The sequence below is a fragment of the Megalopta genalis genome, chromosome 11 (genome assembly GCF_051020955.1).
Source record: "Megalopta genalis isolate 19385.01 chromosome 11, iyMegGena1_principal, whole genome shotgun sequence".
Classification (NCBI taxonomy): Eukaryota; Metazoa; Arthropoda; class Insecta; order Hymenoptera; family Halictidae; genus Megalopta; species Megalopta genalis.
In genome coordinates, this window is record NC_135023.1 from 11,643,124 (window position 1) to 11,669,467 (window position 26,344).

General features: G+C 42.2%; 2 protein-coding genes across 7 annotated transcripts; one reads left to right on the top strand and one right to left on the bottom strand.

Moving 5' to 3' along the window:
- Positions 1–29: 29 nt before the first annotated feature.
- LOC117226376 (serine/threonine-protein phosphatase 6 regulatory ankyrin repeat subunit A) lies at positions 30–6,943 on the top strand. 3 transcript variants are annotated; one of them, XM_033480631.2, is made up of 15 exons: positions 30–343; positions 673–1,058; positions 1,196–1,391; positions 1,549–1,738; positions 1,809–2,055; positions 2,125–2,239; positions 2,300–2,610; positions 2,684–2,891; positions 3,063–3,227; positions 3,304–3,662; positions 3,729–3,883; positions 3,964–4,242; positions 4,315–4,562; positions 4,638–4,767; positions 4,847–6,943. In XM_033480631.2, exons 1-15 carry the CDS (start codon positions 317–319, stop codon positions 4,957–4,959), a joined length of 3,129 nt encoding a protein of 1,042 aa, XP_033336522.1. In that variant the 5' UTR covers positions 30–316; the 3' UTR covers positions 4,960–6,943. The 3 variants fall into 3 exon arrangements, with proteins under 3 accessions (XP_033336522.1, XP_076381180.1, XP_076381181.1); XM_076525065.1 differs by lacking the exon at positions 30–343 and having other exon boundaries at positions 770–909; positions 986–1,058; XM_076525066.1 differs by lacking the exon at positions 30–343 and having other exon boundaries at positions 776–909.
- Positions 6,944–7,630: 687 nt separating this feature from the next.
- On the bottom strand, positions 7,631–18,954 carry LOC117226377 (trehalose transporter 1-like protein). 4 transcript variants are annotated; one of them, XM_033480636.2, is made up of 6 exons: positions 18,501–18,954; positions 14,633–14,715; positions 10,927–11,274; positions 10,373–10,530; positions 9,831–10,289; positions 7,631–9,436 (listed from the first exon to the last, which is right to left on the bottom strand). In XM_033480636.2, the coding sequence occupies exons 2-6, from the start codon at positions 14,687–14,689 to the stop codon at positions 8,860–8,862; spliced, it is 1,599 nt and encodes a 532-aa protein (XP_033336527.2). In that variant the 5' UTR covers positions 14,690–14,715; positions 18,501–18,954; the 3' UTR covers positions 7,631–8,859. The 4 variants fall into 4 exon arrangements, with proteins under 4 accessions (XP_033336527.2, XP_033336524.2, XP_033336525.2 ...); XM_033480633.2 differs by lacking the exons at positions 14,633–14,715; positions 18,501–18,954 and adding an exon at positions 13,731–14,556; XM_033480634.2 differs by lacking the exons at positions 14,633–14,715; positions 18,501–18,954 and adding an exon at positions 12,121–13,670.
- Positions 18,955–26,344: the final 7,390 nt, after the last annotated feature.

Consider the following 26,344-nt stretch of genomic DNA (forward strand, 5'->3'; position numbering starts at 1 on the left):
AGAACTTGACAGAAACAAAGATGGAGTACACCAATAGAAAGGTAGCTGTTACTGGTTATACCGGAGGATAGGATCATTATGCATGTTTTGGTAGTTATTTTCACACGAATGATGCCGTTGTTTATCTGAGACAACGGTCGATGTTGTTCGTACGCTTTCGAATAGAATTGTTGACAGGAAAAATGAAAGTAACATGCTCGACCGTACGTGTTCGACGACTATGACTCACACACTACTATGTCAGTTTTTTACGGTCCTGTAACTGTGTTTTTTATAAATACTTCCGTATTTGTATAAATCGAGAAACTGGTTAATCATGAACGTGCAAGAATTACACGATGGGGTGAGTAGTTTTATTTCTTTTGGCGTACACGTTTCATTGAACAATTCTCGAGCATGTTGATCAAACTGTAAAAAAAGCCGGAGGTTAGACTCATGTGTCAATTCTGCTATTCTTTTCTACTTTTCTGTAATATAACAATACCAATTGCATTTAATTATTATATATTGAATGTCACATAAGACAAATTCTCGAGAATTACACTTATTATAATGTAATTTTAATCTTTACAATAGAATAATAATTCAGATTCATTTTTATAATGTTTTTAAGAATATTTTATTATTACTTGTCATTAGGATTTCTATTTATTAATGTAATATTCTTTACAGCCTCCCCTACTGCAAGCTATATTTTTTGGAGTTGTAGAAGAAGTTTTATCATTATTATCTAGAAAAGAAGATGCATGCTGGGCGGACTCAAGACAACGGACTCTCTTGCATGCAGCTGCATACATGGGAGATTCCACGATAGTAGAGATGCTTTTATTGCATGGAGCCGCTGTAAATGCTAAGGATAAGAAATGGTTGACTCCATTGCATAGGGCCTGTTGCTCAGGGAACCATAAGGTAGTACATGTTTTGTTACGCCATAAAGCTAATGTCAATTTGAGGGACCGCAATTGGCAAACTCCTTTTCATGTAGCAGCAGCGAATAATGCTGTAAAATGTGCACAACTGATAGTTCCATACTTAAGAGATGTTAATATAGTGGACAGGTTTGTAGCTGCATACTTTTTACTAATTTTATACAACTTTCTATTAGTTCCTAGCATATTAAAGAAATAATGTCCTATAAACGAACAAATCAATTTCTTTTAATAAGCAATAACAACAAGTTCTTTCATTTTTTCAGGACTGGTAGAACAAGCTTCCATTATGCAGCCTACAATGGACACCTTGAAATGACAAAGTATCTGATTAAAATCGGCTGTTCAGTAAATGCTAATGATAGAATAAAGAATCGCAGTGCTTTGCATTTTGCAGCATTTATGGGACACGATAGTATCGTGAAAACACTTATAACCTATAGAGCCGATGTCAAGGATAAAGTAAGAGGATATAATCAGAAACATAAACAGCGGTCTACCGATCATTAACCATAAAATAAATCACGCGATGAAATATTTAATGCCAGAGAACTAAAGCAATAAATATTTCATACGTCCCAATCTAATAATTTTCTCATCTGTATATTTGTATGTTAAGGACCGCGATTTGTATACTCCATTACATGCGGCTGCAGCTTCTGGCAGTGTCTCTTGTATGCAAATATTAATTAATGCTGGCGCTGATATTGAAGCTAAGAACGGTCACGGAAACACACCACTGTACATTGCGTGTTTAAATGGCCATGCAGACGCAGTAAAGGAATTAATTTCTCATGGAGCAAATATTGGTGAGATGATCTACCAACTTGTACAATCCAATCTTCTAGTAAATATCTGATCAATGAATCGTCCAAACAGAGACTGTGAACTACCGTCGACAAACTCCTCTACATGTAGCTGCTGCCAGCCCCAATAGTGTTCAGTGTTTAGAAGTACTTTTACAAGCTGGTGCGAAAATCAACGTCCGATCGAAAGATGGTCACACACCCCTGCACATGACCGCGATCTACGGAAGGTTTACACGATCAAAAAGCTTACTCGATGCTGGAGCAATAGCTGACACAGAGGACAAAATGAGGAATACTGCTCTTCACATAGCTGCTTGGTAAATACCAGCAGAGAGCACTAATTTTAGTTATCATATATTTTGACTTGAATCTTTCATTTCATATAGGTACGGTCACGAATGTTTAACGACAACGTTGTTAGAATACGGAGCGTCTCCAGCACTGCACAATGCTGAATTACGTACACCATTACACCTCAGTTGTCTAACAGGCCATATCGAGGTAATAATTATTACTTGACTCATTGTGAGATTCATCTTATCGTTGTGTGTTAAATTACAGGTGTGTAGAAAGTTGTTGCAAGCCGACAGCCGCCGTATAGATACCAAAGACGTCGGTGGTAGGACACCATTGCATTTAGCAGCATTTAAAGGTTACGTCGATTGTCTAGATTTATTATTATCCAACGGAGCAAATTTCCGATTAACCGACGACGACAATAGGTTGGCGCTTCATTACGCTGCTAGTCAGGGACATTATTTTTGTGTCTTCACTTTGGTTGGTTTCGGGAGCGATTCTAATGCCCGTGATATAGACGGCGCAACTCCTTTGCATTTAGCTGCCGCGTCGACTGCGACCGACACTGGTGCTCAGTGAGTGTTCTTATATTTAGATATAACTTTTTATTTCAAGAAACTTTGCTACATCGTATTTTCATATTTTTAGATGTGTACAGTATTTACTGAAGCACAGAGCAGATCCACGTTTACGTGACAAACGTGGCTTCACTGCGTTCCATTACGCTGTAGCTGGAGGGAATCAACCAGCTTTAGTAGCACTTTTGGAAGCTTGGTCACCAATCAACACGGAGGGGTCCAATTACACGGAAGAACCAGAACCACCGCCACCGAAGTTAACACCATTACATCTTGCCGTACGACTAACGATGTTAATATTTTAAGGGGGTACAACAAGTGATGATATTAAACAAATGTAGAACACATTTTTTACTTACTTTTAATATGCAAAATGTCATGCTCTGTATCCCCTTGATATACTCAACGAATTGGAATACAAATACTTACGAGACATATATGAATTGTAGGCGTATTACGGGCATAGTAAAATATTAAGCCTACTGCTGCCACTATTTCCGAATACTAATATCAAGGAAGACTCTGGTAAAACACCTTTGCATTTGGCCTCCAGCAAAGGCCACCAGCAATGCGTCGAATTACTGTTAAGTCACGGAGCTTTGGTATCTATACAAGTATGAACGAGTTCAGTAAATCTTTCTTAATTTGTCATTTGTTTGTATACCTGTTACTATTCATTATTATTTGTAGGATTCCGTTGGTAGACGCACACCGATACACTGCGCGGCTGCGGCAGGTTTCAATTCTTGTCTGGTACTTCTTTTAGAAAATGCAGAAGACCCAAGCGTTGTCAATTGTTATGATGCAAAGCAGCGTACTGCTTTAACGTTGGCAGTAGCGAACATTAATACAGAGTGTATTATCTCACTTTTGAAATATAAAGCCGATTGTAATTTACCAGACATTAACAAACACACGCCGTTATTCCGCGCAGTTATTAACGAACGTGGTCACCAGCTAGTCAAGTTGTTGTTGTCGCATGGCGCAAAAGTGGCGGTGCAAGACACGAACGGAAAAACACCGTTGCATTTAGCCGCCGCTTGTGGAATGTAAGTTTACGAGAATCACCCATCATCTTCGATCCTCCCATTACATTTAAATTTGTATTCTTACAGAGTAATTGCACTTGCCTCATTGGTACGAGCAGACCCCGTAGCAGCCACCTTAAAAGATGACCAAGAATGTACAGTTCTCCATTGGGCTTGTTACAATGGAAATTACAATTGTGTGAACTTCCTTCTAGAGGAGAACGTAATTGATACTTTGGAAGGTAAATATCTTTCACAGGTTTGTTTTCAAAAATGTTAGATCGGTATACCCCTTTAAGATGGTTTTTGCCATTTTATATAGGAACTCCATTCTCTGCAGCACATTGTGCCGTGTATCTGGGATCAGAAGTTTGTTTAGAGTTATTAATCAACAAATTTGGAGGAAAAACAGTTGCCGCGCTGCGAGATAGTCCTGGTGACCGTCTACCTTTGCACGTAGCAGCTACTTCAGGAGCGCTGGAATGTGCGAGATTAATCTTGAACTCAGTCGGTCCGGAATTAGCTGGTATAGAGGCAGCAGATTATTTAGGACGGACACCACTTCATTGCGCTGCTATTGCCGGTAGATGCGAAGTCATTGGTAGGTTTCATCAGATCAACAAAATTAAGAAAGCAGGAAACCATGAGACGTCACATGTTTTCTTACTTCCAGAATTGTTGCTTGAACGGGAAGCTAATTTAAGTGCAGTCGATTGCAATAAAAACACGGCATTGCATTTAGCTTGTCAACGACGTCAGTCTGGGGCTGCTTCGCTTTTATTGAGTTGGATAGAGTCGAAAAATTCTAGTGAGGAAAATGCAATACAGCCTCAACAGCAGCAACGGATATCGGTCATTAATATGGTTAATGAGCAGCAGAGCACTCCATTGCATTTGGCAGCGAGGAATGGTCTTGTAAAAGTAATTGAACGAATTTTGTGAACTCAACATAATTTTTATGGAATAACTGGTAACATAAAAAATTTACTTTTGCAGGTGACAAGACGTTTATTGCAACTAGGAGCAAGCGTCGTTGCAGTAGATGCCGAGGGTCTCACTCCTGCACTTGCATGTGCTCCAAATCGCGCTGTGGCGCGTTGTCTGGCAACTATACTTGCCGCTCACAGTATGTTCAGTGTATATTCAACAGTTTTAATTGAATCTGTACTAGTGTTATTTGTAAAAGAAAATTGTAACTATTGCAGGTCAACACTGGGAAACCGCACAACACTCGCCATCAATTCAACAAACATCTGAAGTATATTTAAATGGAAGGAGCGGCGATTCGCAGCACAGTTCAGATTCAGAATTTTACTAACAATAGTCGTTACCCTTGAGCTACCGAGGGTCTCGAACTCAGTACATTATTCGAGCGAATATTAACGCTGAAAGGCGGTGCCTGAATCTTTACAAACCCCAGCTCTCACGAGTCTGGTTTTACTACTTGACACGTGACACTGTCAGACACACATGTGCAATGAATATTCTATACACGCGGTACCGCTATACAAATGTATAGTGAGGAAAAAATGGAAGGGATAGAAGAAATATTGCTTGATTGTAGTTTCTAAAGCTATCGTTCTTGTAATTCATATTAGTATTTTTATAGATAGTGGTACCATTAAGCCCTGGTTGTGACGAATGAGAAATAATGATTTCAGAAATTAATACGATACTAATATGAAGAGAATCAGAACTAGGTTTAGAAAAATCAAAGTAAGCAATTTTAGGTAGTATTGTATTCACAAGTCGTTGCTTTCGTAAGAAACGTCGAACTGGCCTATGAAGATCAATTTTGTAATTATAACCGATCGACGTCCATCGCGTCCGAACATTTTGTACGTGTTTTTGGGCTGTATGTCCCTTTTTATACAAATTAAGTGGATGTTATCGGGAAATGAAGAGAGAGGCGTGCTAATACCAATAATATTATCCTTATTCGTTTTGCTTGTCTCCGCCGTAAAACTTTTATGTTGTGTCGTAACGTGTTACCGAAACTTTACCATTAATTAATCGACTGTGATTTCTCAATTATTCTTTATTTAAATTAATTCTACTTAAGACACGAGATCTCTGAAAGACATTCTTTTTTCTATGTATGTATACTAATGGAGCAAATTGATATATTTATTTATTGAATAATGCCGATATGAATTATATTAGTGGACACTCATTTTTCAGATTTCTTTGAATTGTCATCAGATATGTGTTTCTGACAGTAGTTACACGTTATCCGTTTTATACTTATTATTGAACTTTGGACGTTTATGCAAAGTCACATGTCCACAGACTATGCTACGGGAAATAGGTATTTGTCAGAAATGTATTATTCCCTTTATCAAGTAGTTTCGTTAAGTCTCATTAACGGAATAATCGCATACGCAGTCCATAGTCTACCTTGACTCGGTTATCGACGCATAAGTGACACCTAGAATGCTCAGTAAGTTATTTTTTTTAAATATAGAGCGGTCGGAACGAGTCTTAAATCATATCGTACACAGGAGGATATGTATTTTTATTGTACATACTGATATTGCAATAATCGCTTAAGCAAAAGGGGCGGAACGATAGATATATTTAAATACAGGTAACCCCCGTACAACTCGGTAGCCATGTTCCTAACAATATTATGGGAAATTGAGTAGAAACATTCGGTATAGAATTTCAAAAACCAACCAAAACTATATTGTTTTGTTATCACTATTCATCAAAAATATCAATGATCGTCCAGACTCATACTATTTTTATTAAACAAGATTTTCTTGTTACAAAATTACTACTTTTTGCTCAGGGAAGCTGCTACTTTGTAATTTCTATTTTCTTTGGGAAATCTATGGGAATATTATGGTTCTTTTAATGGAATCGCCGTGTTATATTGGGGGTTTCCCTAATTCTCTAACTGTGTTGTAGGAATGCCGTGTTATACAGGAGTTGCCTGTAGCACGAAGCAATCTCCGATTTTGTACGTAGTCTATGCGAAACGCGCGGGAACTCAGATACGTTATTTTTCTCTGAAAGATAAGAAAGCAGTATCTACTGTACATATTGATAAATATTTTTCAATACCATCAACCGTGAATATATAAATAATAAAAATATATATATATATACACATACATCTATACGTATGTGTAAATATATGTGCATATACATATACATACATTACGCGAGTTCCAGGGGAAATTTAATATTGTACCACATCGAAATCGCGCTATAATTTAACAGCTACTGCCAGTATCGTGCATCTGTACTACATGACCATTTGTAATCAATAAACAACGTTACGATTTATTTTTATACAAGCATTTTCTTATTCTTTACCGACTCTGCAAATCCATTTTCTGCAAACGAATTTGAGAAATATTTTTTCATCGTGTCGAAGATTGATCACAATTTTCATTTGATTTGGACTATTCAGTGTCCTCGAGAGGACGATCGAAAGGGTCGAAACTCATGATTTCAGACCAGGCGACCATGTTAATGAGAAAGGAGGAGTCTGCTGCGTTAGTTCCTCTTCCGTCAGCGCCAGCGAAAGGGTTAGAACAAACGATAGGCTACGATAAAGAAGAAACGTTCCAACGAAATTCTTTCTTCAGCCCGTGGTGAAAAGGGTCGAAATTCGTGTTTTCTGATCAGGAATGCACACGGTCGGAGATGGTGAACATCGGGGAGCCGGTTTAAAACGACGGAAGTTCACTAGAAAAGACGATCGGATGCCAGAGGAACATGATTCGACAAGCGGTAAGCCATAACCGGTGTGACCATTTGATTGCAACATAGGGCGCCCCTCGTATCCGCTTGTTCCCCGAAATCCTCTACGAACCTCCCGCTGTTGACTAGTCAGGGGAAAGTGCGGAAGCGAGGGACGCCCCTATGTTGCAGGCAAGTGGCCACAGTGACCATAAGTTGTCACGTTACGATACGTATTAAATATGAGAGATACGACAGGTTTAGAACAAAGTGAGATAATCAGAAAAGCATCATGAAAATAGAGGTTGGAGCGACGGCGTTGTTCGCGGATTTATTCCATTGCATTAGGAGCACATGGAGGTACAAGAGGTCCAGTCAGAGTGTGTACACTGTTGTTACCTATGCTATTATATTCAATGTGAAATATATTTTGCATACGTGGAACTGTTTAGCGATCATTTCAGCAACGTTTCTATGCGATACATCTTGCTAAACTTGCTGATAAACAAATATTTAACTAAATAACAAATTGTGTGGATCGGAACGCCATCTGTCGCAGAATGGCAGAATTTGCTAAACAAAAAATTCAAATATTTCAGCGGGAACGAGATTTTGTATACAATTTTTACTTGTTCCCTGGTTAATTATTAATTCGTTTATCTGTTAATAATTAATTGTCATTCTGCAATAGTTCCTTTGGACTGGTTAGTATAAATATTCTGAGATCGATATTTATTGATAATTGGGGTAGCATGTTTATGTTTTAATAAAGAACGTGGCGATTAGTAATGCTTGCTAAAAGAAAATTGCTTGATCACCGAGCGTCATCAAACAACCGAAATCAAAATACTTTGCTGCATTTTTTGTAAAAATAGTATCTTTAATATTGTACAATATCAAACAACATTGCGTAGAATTTGCTGTACAGCTATTAAAAACACCACCAACGTACATGGTAACAACAAGAAACATGTTAATACATAAAGGTCCTTACGAATATAAATACGTCTGTATATACACAAGGTAACTGTATAAATGGGCTCGCAAGTTTAAAAAAAAAATATGTCTTACAGGTCACTTCAAGTTTGTGCAATCCTTTGTACAAGAACGCATCCAATATCCTTGGCATCGTATGCTCACCAATGCGATTACAGTCACACTGTTCATCAAGTCGCACCGAGCTGCACTCAATCGTCCTCAGAGTACTTTAAGGATCCTGTGATCCATCACAATTTGTCTGATGGCTTATGAAGAACACATTTAGAAGAGGCATAGGAATGTTCGTGATATCGATGATCGAGGTCTCTTACAGATTACCCAATATCGGTACCAAAATATCACAGACGTAAGGGGACCACGAGGAATACAAATGTGTCCCAAGATTCAGTTGAACTATACAAAAATTCGGCCGATCCGCATCATCACTTTAAAATAATTCTCCTCGTGGCCCAGCCTGAGAAATACTTACATTCGTAGCTACGACTCTTTAGCTTTGGTTTCGACTCACAGAAATCAATCTCCTCCCTCATCAAATATAAACATGCTGCAATGAAATGTGTACAACGTCGCTCTTGGCATCCGAATCCTTCTTCGACTCATTCTTACTCTTTCCAGTGTCGTTAGGAGACAGGTCCAAGCATAAATTGTCATAAGCGTACGCGTTGGTCACGATGCTAGAGCGTTTCTCTTCAGCCGAGGATGCAATCTTCTCTAGAGTCTTCCTCGACTCCGTGGACACTATTGGCAAGGCCTGGTCGGCGCTGTTCCACTCAGATTTGCTGGAGAATTGGCTCTCTATCTGATCCAAGCTTCGTCCCCTGGTCTCCGGAAGAATCAGCACCGCGAACATGGTTCCAAGGATGCTGGCGGCAGCGAAAGTCCACATGACGACCTCAATGCCGGCTCGCCGCAGGTCTGGATACAGTTTAATTGTGCCGAACGTCAGCAGCTGGGCCAAGCTAGTCGTGATGCCTCCCAAAGGTCCTCTGAACCTTAAAGGGTACAGTTCCGAGGTCATCACCCAGGGTAACGTGAGGAATCCTAGCATCGAGGAGCCCACATGACCACCGACGCACACCAAGGATATGATCGACGGCAGCTTGAACCTGCGAGCAGGAAATACTCTGTTACAAAGATGTTAGATGGGTGTCAAGGAGAGGAAACGTCCTAGCGGCTCACTGATCTACATATCGATCAGGATAAAGCTCTCCACCGGGATACGTTCGTCGAGCACAATGCGAATCAGGCCTCAATTTTCTCAGGACTATGATTTTTTCTCTCTATCTATGAATTAGTCATTACCCGATGTCACGTGTCAGGAATGGTTGCGTCGAACTTGAACGATATACATCGACTAAGGAGCGGAGAGGGGATGCATCTCCGTAGAGATTTGGGGATTCAGGAAGCATATAAGATCAATAACGAAAGGAATCGATTTCACGGAGTTCCAGTAACGCTACGAGCGTTTAATTAAATTGCCAATTAAATAACGATGCGAACCTGAAGGTTAGAGCGACGCCTACGGCAGAGACCGCCATTCCTAAGCCGCTGATGAAGGCCAGCACTTTTCTACCGAAGCTGTTGGCCAAACCAGCGCCAGCGATCGAGGCGAACAATCTGATGACGCCGATCCCGACGCTGGCGGTGTCCTCGTCCACATTGATGTTAATATCGATGTCTTTCAGAACGTTCACGGCATAGAACAGGATTATGTAGATCCCGGACATCTGCTGGAGCGCGAAGAACACCAGCAGGATTAGGAACGGTTTCCAAACGCTGGGCATGTGAAGAGCTTTCAGCAAACTCTCCTTCTTCTCCTCTCTCTTCAAGTTCGTCTCGCAGAGTTCTTCGTACTCTTTATCAGTAGTCGAGCCGGCTCCTCGAAGCCATAATAAGGACTCCTTAGCTTCGTCGTTTCGTCCCCTAGCCACTAGCCACCCTGGCGTTTCCGGAATCATGCTGATGCAGAAAATACAAACATAGTAATAATCTGCGTGAAGTGAAGTTTTTGGGATACCGCTACTGTTGGGATTGGTAATTACCGAGTCAGTGCCAACGAAAGGATGGCTGGTCCAATGCTGATCGCAGCTGCTTTCTCCCACGTGGTGATCGCTCCTAGGGTGTAGATTATCAGGACACCTAGCGAGACCAGCACCGGGCCACAGCTTCCCAGCCAAGCTCTCTGGTTCGGTGCCGATGTCTAAACAAATTCATTTGTTGTTTAACCACAGTTCAGGACGTTGCGACAGCTTAAATTACATCATAATCATCCTGAGGTAACCAGAAGTTAAACGAGCAAATTCATTGCAGGAGTCAAACGGAGTTAAACGAGTTTCTACACGCAATTCGAAAATGCTTCTCTGCCAACATTAAGAAAACAACTTAGTTACAGGCGTTTAACGTAAATTACGTTTACTAGCTTTGCTATCGGTGTTAGCGTTGATTATTGCCAACGTGTCACCGCTGTCTTCGGACCTTCGATGAACTAAAAATACCTCAAAGTCACGCTTCATATTACCGCTAATTGCTACGTTACCATGATTCTGCAGGCACTTTTTAGTGATTTGTCGTCAATTACAACTAACAAAATATTCACCTCGCTGACATAAAGGTAGAGGCCGTTCGCCATGCCCATACCGATCCCGCTGATGAATCTGCCAACGTACAGCATAGGCACGTTCGTTGATAGCGCTATAAGCAGCCAGCCTGCAGCATGCGGCAAACTAGCTAAAGCGATCGCCGATCTTCTTCCGAACCATTCTGCGCACAGTCCGGCCATCAAGGACCCTATAGGATTCGAGACGACTCCTAAGGACGCAATCCAGGACTGCTGCGAGGTGTCTGCGAAGTTGGATTTCTGAAGCTGTGGGAGCAGAATCGCACTGAACCCTTGACCTAGCCCTACCGATATTTGCCCGGAATGGGCGGCTAGGCCTGCGAATATCTGAAACATGAATAATACGACAATTTGAAGGACTGTGTGCTACAGTGTTTATTGCCAAATGACGTTCATGAATCAACCCAAAGGATGCCTCTGCAGGGAGACCTCTCGAGCAAAATCATGAATCGATGCAAAATGATTCCAATAATCGAAGTACGTACAACAAACGACCTTCATCGACCTGTACAGTCTACTATCTACTAATAACAATTCATTCAGCAGCTTCAGCGTCACGATGGGCAGTGAAAGCCTTCGAAGATCTTCCACCCGGAAGAACTACATCGAACGCTAACGGTTGCGAGGAACCTCTCTCCGCGATCATCCCGAAAATTCGCGAATCAATTAAGCTCGGGGATCTCACGCGCTACTACGTGGTAGGAAATCGACGTTGAGTTCCGCGAACGTGTGCTGAAACGATGATGATGGAACCCGCAAACGATGATGACAGCTCGTAACAACGTTTCGTTCACGTAAGCCGCGCACGAACCGCCTGCCGGGCTCCCGATTGCGGAAGAACCCGAGGAATTTCGTGTCTTCTCGGTTCTGCAAGTCGAGCAGCCAAACAACAATCGAACGAATCGCGCGCGTAACGATGACGCAAAGGAGGCTTATCACGGACAAAGTTCGCGCGGAAGAACGGTGGCTCCTCCGATCACGATCAGGATGACGCGCGCCGGAGTTCTCGGTCTGTAATTATTCGAATGACAGTGGTCCCGAGCTTTGCTCCCTGTTTGGTAGTCAATCTCGCCAACGAACAATAGAGTCTCTCGCTTCCTACATACCCGCCATCTTCGGACGTAATCGCGCCCATTTGATTGGTTTCTGTCTCGCCTCGATCTCTTTACGAACCTTCCACAATCTTCTCAGAGGATCAACGATCCATCGGGCTTTACGAGGAATCGTTCTTCGGTACATTTCTCGTGCAACCGGTTCAAGTCTGTCCTCGAGCCCGACTGACTCGATGAACTTGTTGCGGTTTACTGGCGCCTTATCTTATCAACTGCTTGAATAATTATTGAACGATTTTTCATTCATATTTGCTTAACCATGACAGCGGTATTTGCATAGAGTGAATTGAGTCTTCTACTTCATGTAAGAAATGTAGCAAAGCGCGGTCAAATTTGGACTCAGATTGGGCCTTGATCAACGAATTATCGTCAGGATTAGATTGCGAATTTTATGCATTTGTGACAAAAATTAGTAGTATACGAAACGGTGAAGACATTTAAAAAAATTAAAAATGGTCACGATGCGCTGTTACAGAGTGCTCCCTCTATAAATTGCTTTTATCTGTTTCCAGGTCACTGCAATCGATATTTTCCAATTATTAGAATTATCGCGTTAACAATACGGCCTTTCTGGTATCAACAGTTGCCACCATTTTGGATGACGCGTAATGGTTACCGTAATGGTTATTCCGTAGTTTCCTCGTTAGAAGGACGAAGAAAGGAACGAGTGACCACGGTCGATCGACTGATACCATTTTGGTATGGAAAGACGACTGAATTGATCGTCAGTGGTTCTATTGGATTAAAGTTTAGTTCGACAAGCTTAGAGGCAATCCCTCATTAAAAAAGCGATGAAAGGAACGAGTGGCCATGGCCGATCATCTTGCTAGCTCTTATTTAGCTCGCGGTGACCCCCAACCGCGAGCAACTAACAAGAACATGTTATATTTTCCACGGAGTACGATCGCGAAGGTTCTTGCTCGGAGCGAGTATCTCGCTGTCACGGTAACACAGTGATCCAACTGGAAAGGATCTCGAAGCTAAAGACAGTTCTCGAAAGAAATCCAGAGACGACTACGCTTCGACAGCAGAAAACACGAAAATGCAGCGTGTCCAAGTTGACCAAGAAGAAGCTATGATCGAGTGAAGATCCGCGATTACTATGAAACATATCATCACGGTCCCCACTGTACGTACAACAGAAGCGTTGTTTCATCATTGCTTCCGGTTTTCAAAAAAACAAAAAGCGTAAGAATAATATTTCAAACTTAGTCAGAAGAAACGCGTCAGTTGTCGCTTCCGCGATGCGGATGCAGGTAATTCGGATCGTGACAACTAATGTCTAAATATACACATTTGCGACATACTTATTATAGTTCATTAAGAGCGGCTGATAATCGCTCGCGTTGTTTTTATTATCTAAACATAATTGCCACGAAGATAATTCGGATGAACGTCTCTGAGCGATCGTCCCTCGATCTGTCAAAAACGCGCCGATGAAATCGCATCGTCGACCGATGGACAAATTTGAGGAGGATTCGAAAAAACATCTAGATCGCTAGATCGATCCTCCGGACAGGTTTATTTGCCTGTTAATCGTCCGAGATCCCTTATTGAGGCTCCCAGGCCTCGTTTAAAACGGTCTGCAAGATGTTTTCCGCAGATAGCGGTCGAATCACAATAATTACCGGACTGATCGCAATCATTCAAGTGCATTATGGTTACGCGTACACTTTTGCAACGGAAGCAGCCGGTGGCGTTTCCCTCGATCCTCGCCGGGGACACTGTCGACTCGTTCGACGATCGCGGATCGCTCCTCGCTGGATCCATTTTGTCTTCGATAGTTAAAACCGCACTGAATCCTCACGTATACCACTGTTAAGAGTACACTACACGGTGGCACCATTTAGTGACCTAGATTAATTGGTAATTATCTGTCGGCCGATAGCGATCGATAAGCACGGTCAAAGAACGCGTTAAATCAGGTGATCAATATAAATCACTGATGACACAAGTGAAACACCTGTTATGTAAATAGTCTGGATTCGAGTTAATCAGATGTGCAGCTATTTATTGGAACGTGTGCTTCCAATAGATGAAAATTAATGATGTTGAACGAACTCCGTTTGAAAATCTGCTCGGTCAGAATCGTCAATCGATTAGGATATTGACGAAGATAATACACCGTGCTTTGCTAATGAAAAGATAGCATTGATGCTACACGATTGATAGGTTGTACGCAACCGTTATCATGGAAACAGAATTTCGTGAAACCCAACTCGTACAGCAAAATTTAGAAAATCGACAGATACAGTGAATTTCAATTTTTTGCGCTTTTCGAACATTTTTACGCAAGGCGGCTATTGCTGCATTTGAACTTTCTGAACTTTCTCATTTGCTTATATAATTTTTAACCGAAGTCAAAGCAACCATAAGCGTACCCTATAAAAAATATATAATATCTAAAAACATAAATACAGGCCTCTCGTAACTACATCCAAATATCGTAAAAGCCTCGCGAAGTTCACTCGTTTGAAAGAATTCCCGGGGGAGCGCATCTTCGCCGAGGGTTCGACAGGGTTCGAGCGCGTAATGAGAGAATACAAGTTTCATAATTTAATTAGTTCCCTTACGCCTTTCTGTTCGCCGGAATGTAGCAGTTTCCACCATAGCTTCGCTCGGGTGATCATCTTATCCGAGGTACTCTAACCGGTATCTGTAACATCGAGAAAAGAATTGTTTTGTCAGAGATAATTGGAAACGGAACACAAGAATAGAAGACACGTATGTGCCTTATCTTGTCAACGTTTCGTTGTTCTTTTATTTTCTTCTTTTTCTTTTGTTTGATAGTTTCATAGATCAACTGTCATCTTTCCAGTGAATCTCGGGACCGATTTTTCCTTCCTGGCCGGAGCGGTCCGTTGCTACCATTATTTGTTACGCAAGGGCTGCCCAATGAAATCGCGAAATTAGAGGAAACAATAGATTGTTTGTTCTGCTCGCGAACTTCATTTTTCTTTTCGCAAACGCTTTGTGATTAGATCGGTCACGGTATCATTCATCTCGTTCGAGAGCCCGTTTCGGCGAACACGTCTTCCATACACATACGTGTATTCATCTTCGTCGTTTCTTTTCTTTTTTTAATTGTTGTTTCGAGTCATCGTCGAGTCCGCGAATTCTGCCGCGGGTTTCGCGTAAATATTCCGCGACGCTATACCGAAGACAATCGCGAATCTGCGCGACGAATCGACATTATCATCCCGACTCTTTTGTCCGAACACTGGCGATCTGTGTAATTACGGAGCCGCACGACACTGCTCTTAAGATGGACTTTATGCAACGTTCTGCAGCCGGACTAGCATCTCGATTTGTACGTCAACAAGGAACGTTAATCTTACAAAGATTATGATCTTCCTTACCTCTCGCGGAAATTCGCCGCAGCTTTCACCGCGACCGAATAAGTTCTATACACGTAGTTTAATTTAGCCTTCTGCCAAGATTAATCTAGAGGCTTCGATATTTTAGTTCAGTACAAATTCAACTTGCGTTTAGTCCAGTTCCCGTTTCGCTGTAGTTTAGGTTTATTTAAATTTCAGTTTTATCTACCTTCGGTCCAGATCGATGGTCTGTCCAACGAGACGAGTTTATTTTATTTTTTAGAGTTTATATTTATTTAGCACGAAGAATAAGAACGATGATCACGACAACATGCACATTTGGAGAACATGAAATTTTGCAACCGCTAAAAACTGACCCCGGTCTAGACATTTAACAGTCAATAGTATGGCTGAATACGTTTATACTTAACAACTGTATTTTGTTATACGTATTTAATGACTATAGTCCATTTTCTCTGATTCAGTCTAGATTGAATGTAGATCTAATCCAGGACTTACATCAGTCTGTGCTGAGTCTACGTTTAGTCAGTGTAAATTAGTATGTGTAGTCTAGCTGTGTTTAGACTAGCCATAGTCTCGATTCAGTCTACCTTCGTTCCGGTATAAGCCGAGATTTGATCTCGAATCGACCAAAATGTGGTGAAATCTAAAGTTAATTTTTAATTAATTTTTCTATCAAATCTAAGTTCGGCACGTCTCCATTCGAGGTCCAACCAAGTAGAAAACAGTCTCATGTCAACAAAGCTGCGCTGTGCTCCATTCTTCTGGACCCATCTCCTTGCTAATTCGATCACAAAATATAAATAATTCTTAGACTATATAGTTCCCGAGTAGATTCGGATCTCTCTCTCACCGTTCAAAAACAATAGCGTACCTACGAAAAGAAAACCTATCCTGATACCGCGACGGCGGTGAATCAATCCGGCAGATTAATCGCGGGACGAGATAATGTCGAAATCTAATGGGCTGGGTAAATTCGTTGATAGGTAAATTGCAGCTCACGTGCGAACCCGATGGAGAGCGTCGATCTCTAAGGCTCGTTAGAGGATCACGAGTGTCTGTCTCGTGACTCACGAGAGGCGGGACGCGCTTTCGAACCTAAACGCGAGCGGGGGATGGTGTGTGATGATTTATAAACGGGGCCATTATTCAATATGCCACTGTGCACCGGTTGACTTGTCGAAAAATACCTTCTCATAATTCGTACTGCTGCACAACACTCACCGGTGAAACGATTAACTCGTCGTGCGATACCGCGACGCGATCATTAGCCGTCTTATTCACCGGCGCTCCCGTTGTCGGGAACAAACCGCGGACTCTTGTGCACCTGTCGCAAAAACAAGCATGCGAGATCTAAATCGGCGCGATCGTTCGAAGGATTCAGAAACGTTTTCAGCGTCCGATCGAAAGTGATCGAACGAGCGGGTTTGCTAATCGACGAACAACTTTTATTTCGCGGCAAGATCCGACGCATTAAATCGTGAATAGATCGATTGTTCTTTACAGAGAGCACTGTGCAGCATATCCACTTATCGAAATTTTGTCGGTGATGCGATTTATGGTAGATCATTTCAAGTTTTGTCACGATTAGTGGACGCATCGATTGAAAACGATCCGCGTGTACCCGAAAGATAGGGAACACGTCGAACCGATTTCAATTTGCGCTCGGATGAACTCGGCGTGCCAGTGAGCAGATTTTAACGTTAACAAATTTAACAAAAAGTTTGAGGGAAGTTCGAACATCGTGAAACAGCTTCCGTTGCGGACAATACTCTTTCCCCATAGAGATCGCAAAAAGACGCCCGCCTCCGGAGCAGAAAAAAGCAATTATGAAACGACCAGCACGCTGATATTCCTGTTTTCGCGGATAAATGCCTCGAACTATGCTCATTTCGAGAAAGGTTTAACGTTTTTGCGTGCATTGAACGCAATCGGGACAGCAGTGAACGGCACTTTCAGTCTTTACAATGGTTTTAACGATAGACTTGCGAAATAGGTGCGAACGATCTGTTCGAAATCACTGGTAGTACAAACAAAATATTTCATCTGTCCGTTTGCGAAAAATTATGAAATTTTCTGTGCAGAAAGGATTGCATCGAGCGATCCAGTATAAATATTTTTGCACGAGAATTCAATTATTAACGAAGCTTCTTTTCCATATAAGTTTTCGATAATAATTCGATCCAGATCTCTCGTTGTGCAATGATCAAAAAACCGAAGCTGCTTCTGTTAAAAATTATCGAATGAATATATCTGCGCGTACAGTGCAACGTTCTACGCACAGAATATCAACGATATTTCGTTTCTCGTTAAGCAATTGAACGCAATTCGGCGATTTTAATTGCAGATCCCGTGTCGACGATTTCCCAACCGATAGAAATGTCAATAAAAATGGACCGGCACGCGGCTCTTCCCTTTTCATTTGGGCTCGAGGGTATACCAAATTAGTTTGTTTTCGCTTTGTGGCCTGTTTACAAAAGCCGCGGCTATTTTTGACGCCGATTCGACGTGCTCGCGAATACAGAACGCCGCGCTGCAACGCTTTCCTTGTAAACACGCTCTCATCGAAACGATCTTTGTATATTTCAGAGAAATGTACGGCCCTCGGATGTGGACCATTTTTCATTCTCACGTTCACGAACGTCTAAACACTCCTGTCTTGACCATTGATCATCCCGTTGCTATCGGTGACTCGGAAACTTTCTTTCAAGCATTCCGTTCTTCGTAATTCAGTGCAAACTTTTGGATAGCTCGACGCGTTGTTTCTTCTTCGTCACATTTTTTGGCGACTTAGACACACTTTTCGGTAAAATTATAGTGCTGTTTTCCAACGATCTATAGACATCTTAAAAATTGTAACAAACAACGAAACGGTACGAAATTTCAGAAATTTTAGAACGTGGGAGGATAAAAAATCACGACTAACGCACTCTGTGGTTTGTCGACGATTGAAATTCCCAAAATGTTATTCATCCTTCGTTATTTTAACGAACATCTACTCCTCTAATCACGATCGTCACCGCGAATTTTCTAAAAACCACGAGAAATTATTTCCTGAAATATTATGCTCGTCACTTACGCGTCTACAGAAAAATATCCTTACCTTTCGCGAACTCTGAGCCTGTTCCCCTAAATTCCCCGATGGCCCGCGATCACTCTGTCCTCCATGTCGCGGGGAACATTCGACAGCACGTGGACCAGGATCGAGAAAAACGTGAACCACTTTCGCTCGCCCCGCGGGGGTGTAATCGCGTGCGGATCGATGGATCCGCCGTCACGATCACTGTCTCGACACAGAGTGGCGTCCTCGGCTCGATCCCGGAGACGAACGCGATCGCGATAGCCGGAGAACGCGATTTAAAAATGAAATCGAAATCGCTCGAATTGCTGAGGTTGTTTCGCGAGGGTGGATCGGTTTCTCTTTCGTTTTCCGCGCGAAAACGCGTCGATCACGGAGCACGCACGTGGTGCCAACTTGTTAACACGTTGTTGGTAGCACGAGCAGAGAGCCAGGTCCGCCGCGAGTTTTTTCGCACTCGGCACTGAGATGATTTTCGCCGGCGCGTTCGCATTTATACGCGGCGGGAAGGCGCCTCTCTTCTGAAAACGGCGCTCCGCGTCGCGAAGCGCCCTTCCAGGGCCGTCTCGAGGTCTCCCGGTCTCCCTGCTCGCCACCGAGATGAATTCCCTCGATCCCCGATCCATCGAGATCCGTTTGCCTTCTGCACGAGGAAATATTATCATTTCCATCCGCGATTTCAGCCGAGAACGAATGGGTCGGCTCTATGTCGCACGAAAACTGCCAGCTGTTCCGGGTTCTCTTTGTATCGCGCGTCAGCGTTTTTCTATGAATTAGGGTCGTGAATATAAGTATTTTCTTCTATTGTTTTATACTATTTATTATTCGCCTCCGGAATCGTTCCTCTTCGAGAAACCTTCGACGATTGAAACCGGCCGCGAGGAAATACATTTTCGCAGCTTCCATCGATGCTCTCGTAGCGTTTATCAATTAATTTTGCGCGAGAGGCTCAACGATGTATTTGCAAACATTTGATTCCTGTTTGTCTATGGTAAACAGAGGGACGAGAAATAGCATCTTCGCGAATGCCGTCTTAATTTATCTTCGTACCTCGGTTGCTACGTTGTGCCAGTTTCCTACGCGATAAATACTGTTCGAACTTGAAAAAATAAAGGAAAATAATTGGGCGCGGTAATTCCAGCAGGGTTACCTTGAAAGTAACCTTGAAATCACCGACAATTACTTCACCGGCAATATTTTCATCGACGCGATTCCAGCGACTGAAACACCGAAAAACACTGAAACAAATGTTCGAAGGGAAGATGGTAACTGACCCGACGCCATCTTGCCTCCCTCTTTCCAATTCGCATTTTTATTCCCGTATTACATCAGTTTTCAATGGAACAAAGACGCGCAACTAGAATCAAACGAAAAAGTGAAAGTGAAGAATTCACAGTTTCGCACAAGAATTTTCGCAACGCGTCGAAGTTATTTTTGGGAGAAATATTTAGTATTCTTCAGGAACTAATTGGGAAAAGATGGCGGCGGCGCTGAACTATTTACCTTGAACGTAGCTCACGAGAATGCTCGAGGCACCGTTTACACCTCGTTTTTACAAATATGTACCCTCGAATCGGCACGTGTTTTATCCGTGTTTAGCATAGATTCTATATAATCAAGCGATCGCCCCCGATTTCCGGAATCTCTAGGTCGCCGCGGCTCCCGTTATCAGCGACCTTTCTCTGTTTAAGGACGCGTTAGCGTATTTTCAGCGCGCGTTCACGATAAAAAAGAAAAGGCCTCCGCCCATACGCGGAACATCCGGGTGCTCTCCGCGAACGATCGATTCCCGATTTAAACCAGGAATCGTCTCTTGACCTTTAACGAGCCGCGGTTTTTCCGAGTAAACTGTTAATTGGCAGCCTAGACAATTGACATGCACAATGGTCACGCGTCTCTGAAACCGATCAGTTCCGTGCATCTTTCCGCGAACCGGTTATGGATAATTTACGTCGGGAGGATCTTCGGCAAACGGCGCCAAGTGCCGCGATAAACCGCAAGATTTTCGACGATTTCCCGGGAAGCAGTTTTCATCGCGGCTCGAGGACACCGTGACTGCGCGATTTTCGAGCCCCGCAGCTCTCGCGGAGTTCTTGAAAATCGTCCGTGAAGCCGCCGGCGAACAGCAGGCTCTATTGTTTTAAAATTTAGACGTTAATTGCGATTGCTCGGGATGAGTTGGCAGTTTTGCAAGTTTAGCGAGATCCTGCAGCTGCTGAATTCGCAGCTGATCAGTTGTCAACGATCAGAGAGGATTAAGGATACCGTCGCGTTATTATTTGCGTTGACCTTTTGATGTTAACGGTTGTTAACGCCACGATTCCGCTGAGATCGATACGCAGAAAAATTGGTCCTCGTCGACTTCCAACGGTCGTAACTTTAAGCTAACAAATCGAGGCAACGTTTTGCAAAAATATCGATCCGCGACCACGGAAAGCGAAAAGCGAAGCTTGAGGACAGAGATTCACTGTAGCCTTCGAGGAAGGTCTCTTCGGCAGTGTACGAACGACCGAAGAGATCGGACGATTTTCTCAGAATCCTCTTCGTCGAAGGATCAAGGACAATTATCCGCTGTCTGAAACAGCGTCCTCGTTCGGGCGAGAAAGCACGTGGGCAAAAATCGACGAGATAAAGGGGACCATTTTTCTATAAATTTGTAACGCTTCTGATGAGATCGAGAATTTCTCGTGATCTATTAATTCGGATCTCGTGATCGCCGCCGCTTTGAGATACGTCGCACAACGGATCCCTTTGATCCAGGAACGGGTCCGAGTCCAGCGTTCTGGACAGATAAGCCGGATTCGCGCATGATCCGCTGGTAAAAGGTGCCATTATATTATGTACATGCCGTGACAAAAGCCGCGACCTCCGCGATTGTCAATCCGAACGGTCGCGATAAAAAGTGACGTTCGCAGCGAGTAACGTGAGTTACGACCCAGGGATTGAGTCGGTCCGATGGAATGGCGACGGTTTCCGCGAGGAACGGCTCTAAATTCGCTCGCTGTCGATGATCATGTTCCTGAATGAACAAACGCGGCGAATGCCGCGATTCTTTCGTTAGCACAGTTTCGCTCATCTTCGTTGTCAATACGTTTCATCGAGAACAGCGTACTGTAAGTTCTCCCTAATTGTCCCTAATGACTAGAATTTCTTTTTTACTCACTTTTGCCCCCTCCACCCTTCCCCCTGCATTCTCATTTACTCATATCCAATAAATATATCGAAAATAACGTAGGACTCAACCGTGTCTTGCTTGTCCAAATTTGTTTGGGATCTACTGCCCTTACCCTTATTACATTTCTCATCTCTTCCTACACAGTAAATTCTCCCTAATTGACGCACAGATTGTACACAAAAATTTGGGAAGGGAAGATACGATTATTTATAGTTTTACGAGTTTTTACAGCTACCGATTATCAACAACTGTAAAAATTAGCCAGAAAGTTGGAATAAACGTACCTCCCCTTCCCAAATTGTCCATTTTTGTTTCCAAGCTGAGCGTCGATTAGGGAGAATTTACTGTATTCGTTATGCTTGTTATATTGCACATTAATTATTGAAATGGTTATATGTGTCAAGGTGTGTCGCATTAATTTGGCCATTTTGGAACATCATCATGAACGTCCCTATAAATATCTCTACATTTTGTAAAGAAATCAAAGTTCTACTTTGTGCAGTAGCTATAAAATTTTATTATGAACAACGTTCGATCCTTAAGATAATCGAGGTGCAAGTAAAAGATGTTGATAAACGCGGTTTTCTATGTTAGTAGCTCGAGAAGTCTTTAAATATACGTGAATGTACTACATTTATGATTATTTACTGATAATCATAAGTGCAAAACCTGCATGTCTTCCTTAAAAAGTCGCTGAAAGGTTCAAAGAAGATTCAAGTTGCATAAAATTCTGTCCTTCTCGCGAACACTTTCGCAGCGTATCAGAAATAAAATTTCATTGAAATTCGTACGCCATCAATTTGAAAAATAAAAACGACAAGCCGACAATCGTAAATAACGTTGCCAACTATTTTTTCAATGGAACGCGCGCATCTGTAATGTAGAAACAGCGACCATTCGACGCGCTGTCAATCAGCGACAACGCTTTCTCAAGCCGCGCCGCGGAAAAGAAAAAAACCTGGAATCGTTCAAAAACTGAGAACAAGCATCGTAAAAGTGCTGAACGAATCGACGGAAATAATCGCGTGCAGTTTTGTAACCGCGCGCGATTACAAATTTTAACGGATCGCGCGCGCGCGTTAATTGCGTTACTTTTTCTTTCCAGATATCTTGTTTAAAGAGCCGATGTTTGCGATGGGAAACAAGAAACCTGGAACTGGATCGTATCGCCGATTGTATATTATAATTCACGGTCAACAGACGGACTCGCTTTCGTGAGTCAGGTTGCGGATGAAATCGAAACACGCCTCGTGTCGGTCTGGCGACGAGAAGTCTGCCGGCTTAATGAATGCAAATCCGGCCGTCTGTTATATCGAATCGGAATAAAATTAATGGAACATTGTCCCGTTCGAAATGGCGACGACTTCTTCGGATTGCTTAGCATAATACACTTTTAAACGGACACAGGATCTTCTAGACTTTGAGCTTAGGGCTTCCAACCGGAACTTTAGGGGCTTAGGAATATCGTTACAATTCCGGCCGATCCAGTGATTTCTTACTACTTTCGCTAATAATGCGTGCTAATTTATTCGGCGGTCATTGAATTTTTACTTGGAAAATAATTCGAAGCTTTTATTAAACAAAGTAACAAGTTGATGAAGTTGTTGCTCGAGAAAGAGAGAGAATGAGAGAGAGAGAGAGAGAGAGAGAGATTCTCTCTCCTTGGGTCAGAAACTGACTTCGAAGGTCCCCGCGATCGTATAACATAACCGTGATCCAGAGGAACGATCGTAAAGGGGTATAACGAGTGGTCGATAAAAATTGGACACCCGTAGACCTCGATCGCGACTGTTACCCCCTGCGGTTTGCCCATGTTAATGAGTGCTAAAACGAGGATAAGTAGCGTTACCTCGAACGAATGCTTCACGAAACATTCGACTGGTGTGTTGTAATCGTTCTCGAATCTTACGTTCCGATTATTTAATTAGTTTCGATCGTTCGATGATGATCGAGCAACGATTTCTTACGCGTTCGTCTCTACATCGTTTGCTTTATTTTCCCGGCGATCGTTTGTTTTTACTTCGACGCCGCTACCACGGAGAACAAAAGGATCCCGCGTAATTGGCGAAATAGTAATTCACGACGATCTGTAGCGTGGACGATCCACGTGTCACCGGACACGTGCCGACAGGATCGCATCCGGTGCGCGATTATTTTCGAGTGGCCAGTTACATAAATGGACTGATGACAGTTCTTTTTTTCTTTTTTTCATATCTCCGGCGGTCGTCAGATCGCCGTTTTATAAAAATACACGGTAAACATTCGTGCATAATCAAATCCGAAATCTATCGACGAGATTGTTTCGATCCTTCGATCTAGCGTTCGATTCTCTGAACAATTCGACGCGAGTCTCACATGACTTATGCAATGCGTAATATAGAAGATCGTCGACGGTAAAAATATATTAGACTGCGATACTGATCGATTTAGATGCAGTCTTATAATAGAACGATTGCCGAACAGTCAATGAACAATTAAATATAATTTGTTGTGCTCAAATGAGGCTCGTCCAAACGCTTTACCTCGAACCGAAGCAAACGAAACTATTTCTTAAAAGACAATGCAACAGATCGTTCGTTGTCGTACCGTTATTTTTCAATCGATTAATTGTAAAAGCTGCGTATGTACGCATTGTAAGCAAAAGTGGCTACAATTTAACACTTGATGTCCGGTTTAACAAAATTATGAAAAAGACTATTGGGATTATGGAATGGAAATGAATATGATTCTAATTCTTTTCTTAAAAGGACTTTATTTTATTCCTTTATTGAGAGAAGGTATATGGGCGAAAACGATCGAGCGACCAAACTCTACTAAGAGTCCGGCAAAAAAAACGCTCCTTTTATACCCTTTTTGGGTTCGTCTTGTCCACCAATCAGAGACGTTTTATTTGTCGCGTTTCACATTGTATACGTGACGCTGGGACCCCTAAACAGTCAGGGTACGATGTATATCTAATGGTACCGGTGATGATGTATCACGGTATCTACTATATGTATACAGTTTACATCACCGTCTTTGCCCGCTGATGGAACCGACGAAAATGTAAACCGATATCTTAGTATCTTAGTACTAAGTAAACTATAGATTAATTTTTGTTCGAGGCTAAAATTTCAACAAAGACCAACACTCTTATCTGATTCCCGTTTCGCGGAATTGCTGCAGAAAAAAATGTTTATGTCGCACAAAGATCTGCAATCTCACGGCGAATGTGTTAAGCGAACTAGCAAGAACAAACGATTTAACAGATAAACTAATTTACTTGTGACATCGTTGTTCGCAGAAGAGCATGTCTCACAGGAAACGCGCAGGATCATTCTCGGACGATCCGCCAGCGATTCGCGACGATCCTCCAAGTTCTGCGCCGCAAATACAGTAAATTCTCCGTAATTGACGCTCGGTTTGCGCACGAAAATGGACAATCTGGGTAGAGGAGATACGATTATTAAGCCTTGCGGCTCTTTTGTAGTTGTTGACAATTGGCGAGGCTCGAATAATCTTCCCGAATTGTCGAGTTTTCTGCGCAATCTGAGCGTTAATTAGGGAGAATTTAGTGTATAGGAAGGGTTGAGAAATGTAGTAAGGGTAGGGGCAGTGTGTAGATTCGAAAAAGATTTGGACAGATAAAAGAGTAAAACATAGTTAAGTCCTACGTTATTTTCGATATATGCATTTATCGGATATGGTTGAATAAATGAGAATGCAGGAGGGCAGGGGGGAAGGCAAAAGTCAGTAAAGAAAAATTCTGGTCATTAGGATATGTGGAAGAGGAGACGTGCAGTGCATTGTTTTGTGGACAAAAATCGGTAAATCGACTTTCCAGTCTGCAAGAGTAAAATTTATAAACGTATTTTCCAACTGGGGTAAGGTAAGAAATGGTATGTTTAAACAAATGAAAGTGCCTCGAACATGGTGTGTCGCCTGTTTTATTGTACAAGATAGAGGTTGTGTCAGAATTATATTATTATGAATTAGGCTTAATCATCACCTAGTAGACTAATTCTTCGATCTTCTAAAACAAAAGGTCGAGTCATTTAGTCCAGTTTTAAGTCTATTTAGTCCAGTTCAATCGTATCTCCTCTTCTTAAATTGTTCATTTTTGTGTACAATCGGTGCATACTGTAACAATCACGAACGTCAACCTCAACAGATAAAGAAGAGGATCATTCGGAAGTTCGAGGTGCGAACGGCTAATTGCACTCGCTCGTCGGCGACTCTTGTAAATGACGATGTCAACCGACCATCGTACAACGACACTACTGTCGATCCGATCGATGTCGCAAAAGATAAACGACTGTCATCGTAATTCCGTTTATTTACAAATACTGGGAATCGCGGCTGGTACGTATGTTTTGAATCAGTATAGAGGATCGACGCGTAGATAGCGGATCGTCGCAAGTTCGTGCACCGTCGTCGTAAGTATGCTATATTTAATACGCTTCATTTAATATATATATTGGGAAGAGATTAAGTATAGATGACACTAATTTTTGACCAATTTTGAAAATTCATTACTCGTGATATATTCGAACGAACTGAATTTGACTAGGATGTTTCGGATGCGAAAGAGTTCTAATACCATCCATTATGATAAATTTTAGCTTTCCAGCTGCGGTTTGATCAATCGAATTGCATTGACTTTGTGGGACTTTTAGTAATCGTCGAACGCGTTCAATGAATTTAAGACTATCAG

Coding starts and splice junctions, on each gene's coding strand:
- LOC117226376 (XM_033480631.2), top strand. CDS start 317: ATGAACGTGCAAGAATTACACGATGGG. Junction 2,611..2,683: donor GCGACCGACACTGGTGCTCA/GTGAGTGTTCTT, acceptor TCATATTTTTAG/ATGTGTACAGTATTTACTGA. Junction 4,563..4,637: donor CGAGGAATGGTCTTGTAAAA/GTAATTGAACGA, acceptor TTACTTTTGCAG/GTGACAAGACGTTTATTGCA.
- LOC117226377 (XM_033480633.2), bottom strand. CDS start 13,829: ATGGATCCAGCGAGGAGCGATCCGCGATCGTCGAACGAGTCGACAGTG. Junction 10,531..10,926: donor TCTACCTTTATGTCAGCGAG/GTGAATATTTTG, acceptor GAATTTGTTTAG/ACATCGGCACCGAACCAGAG. Junction 9,437..9,830: donor GGCGTCGCTCTAACCTTCAG/GTTCGCATCGTT, acceptor TCCTGCTCGCAG/GTTCAAGCTGCCGTCGATCA.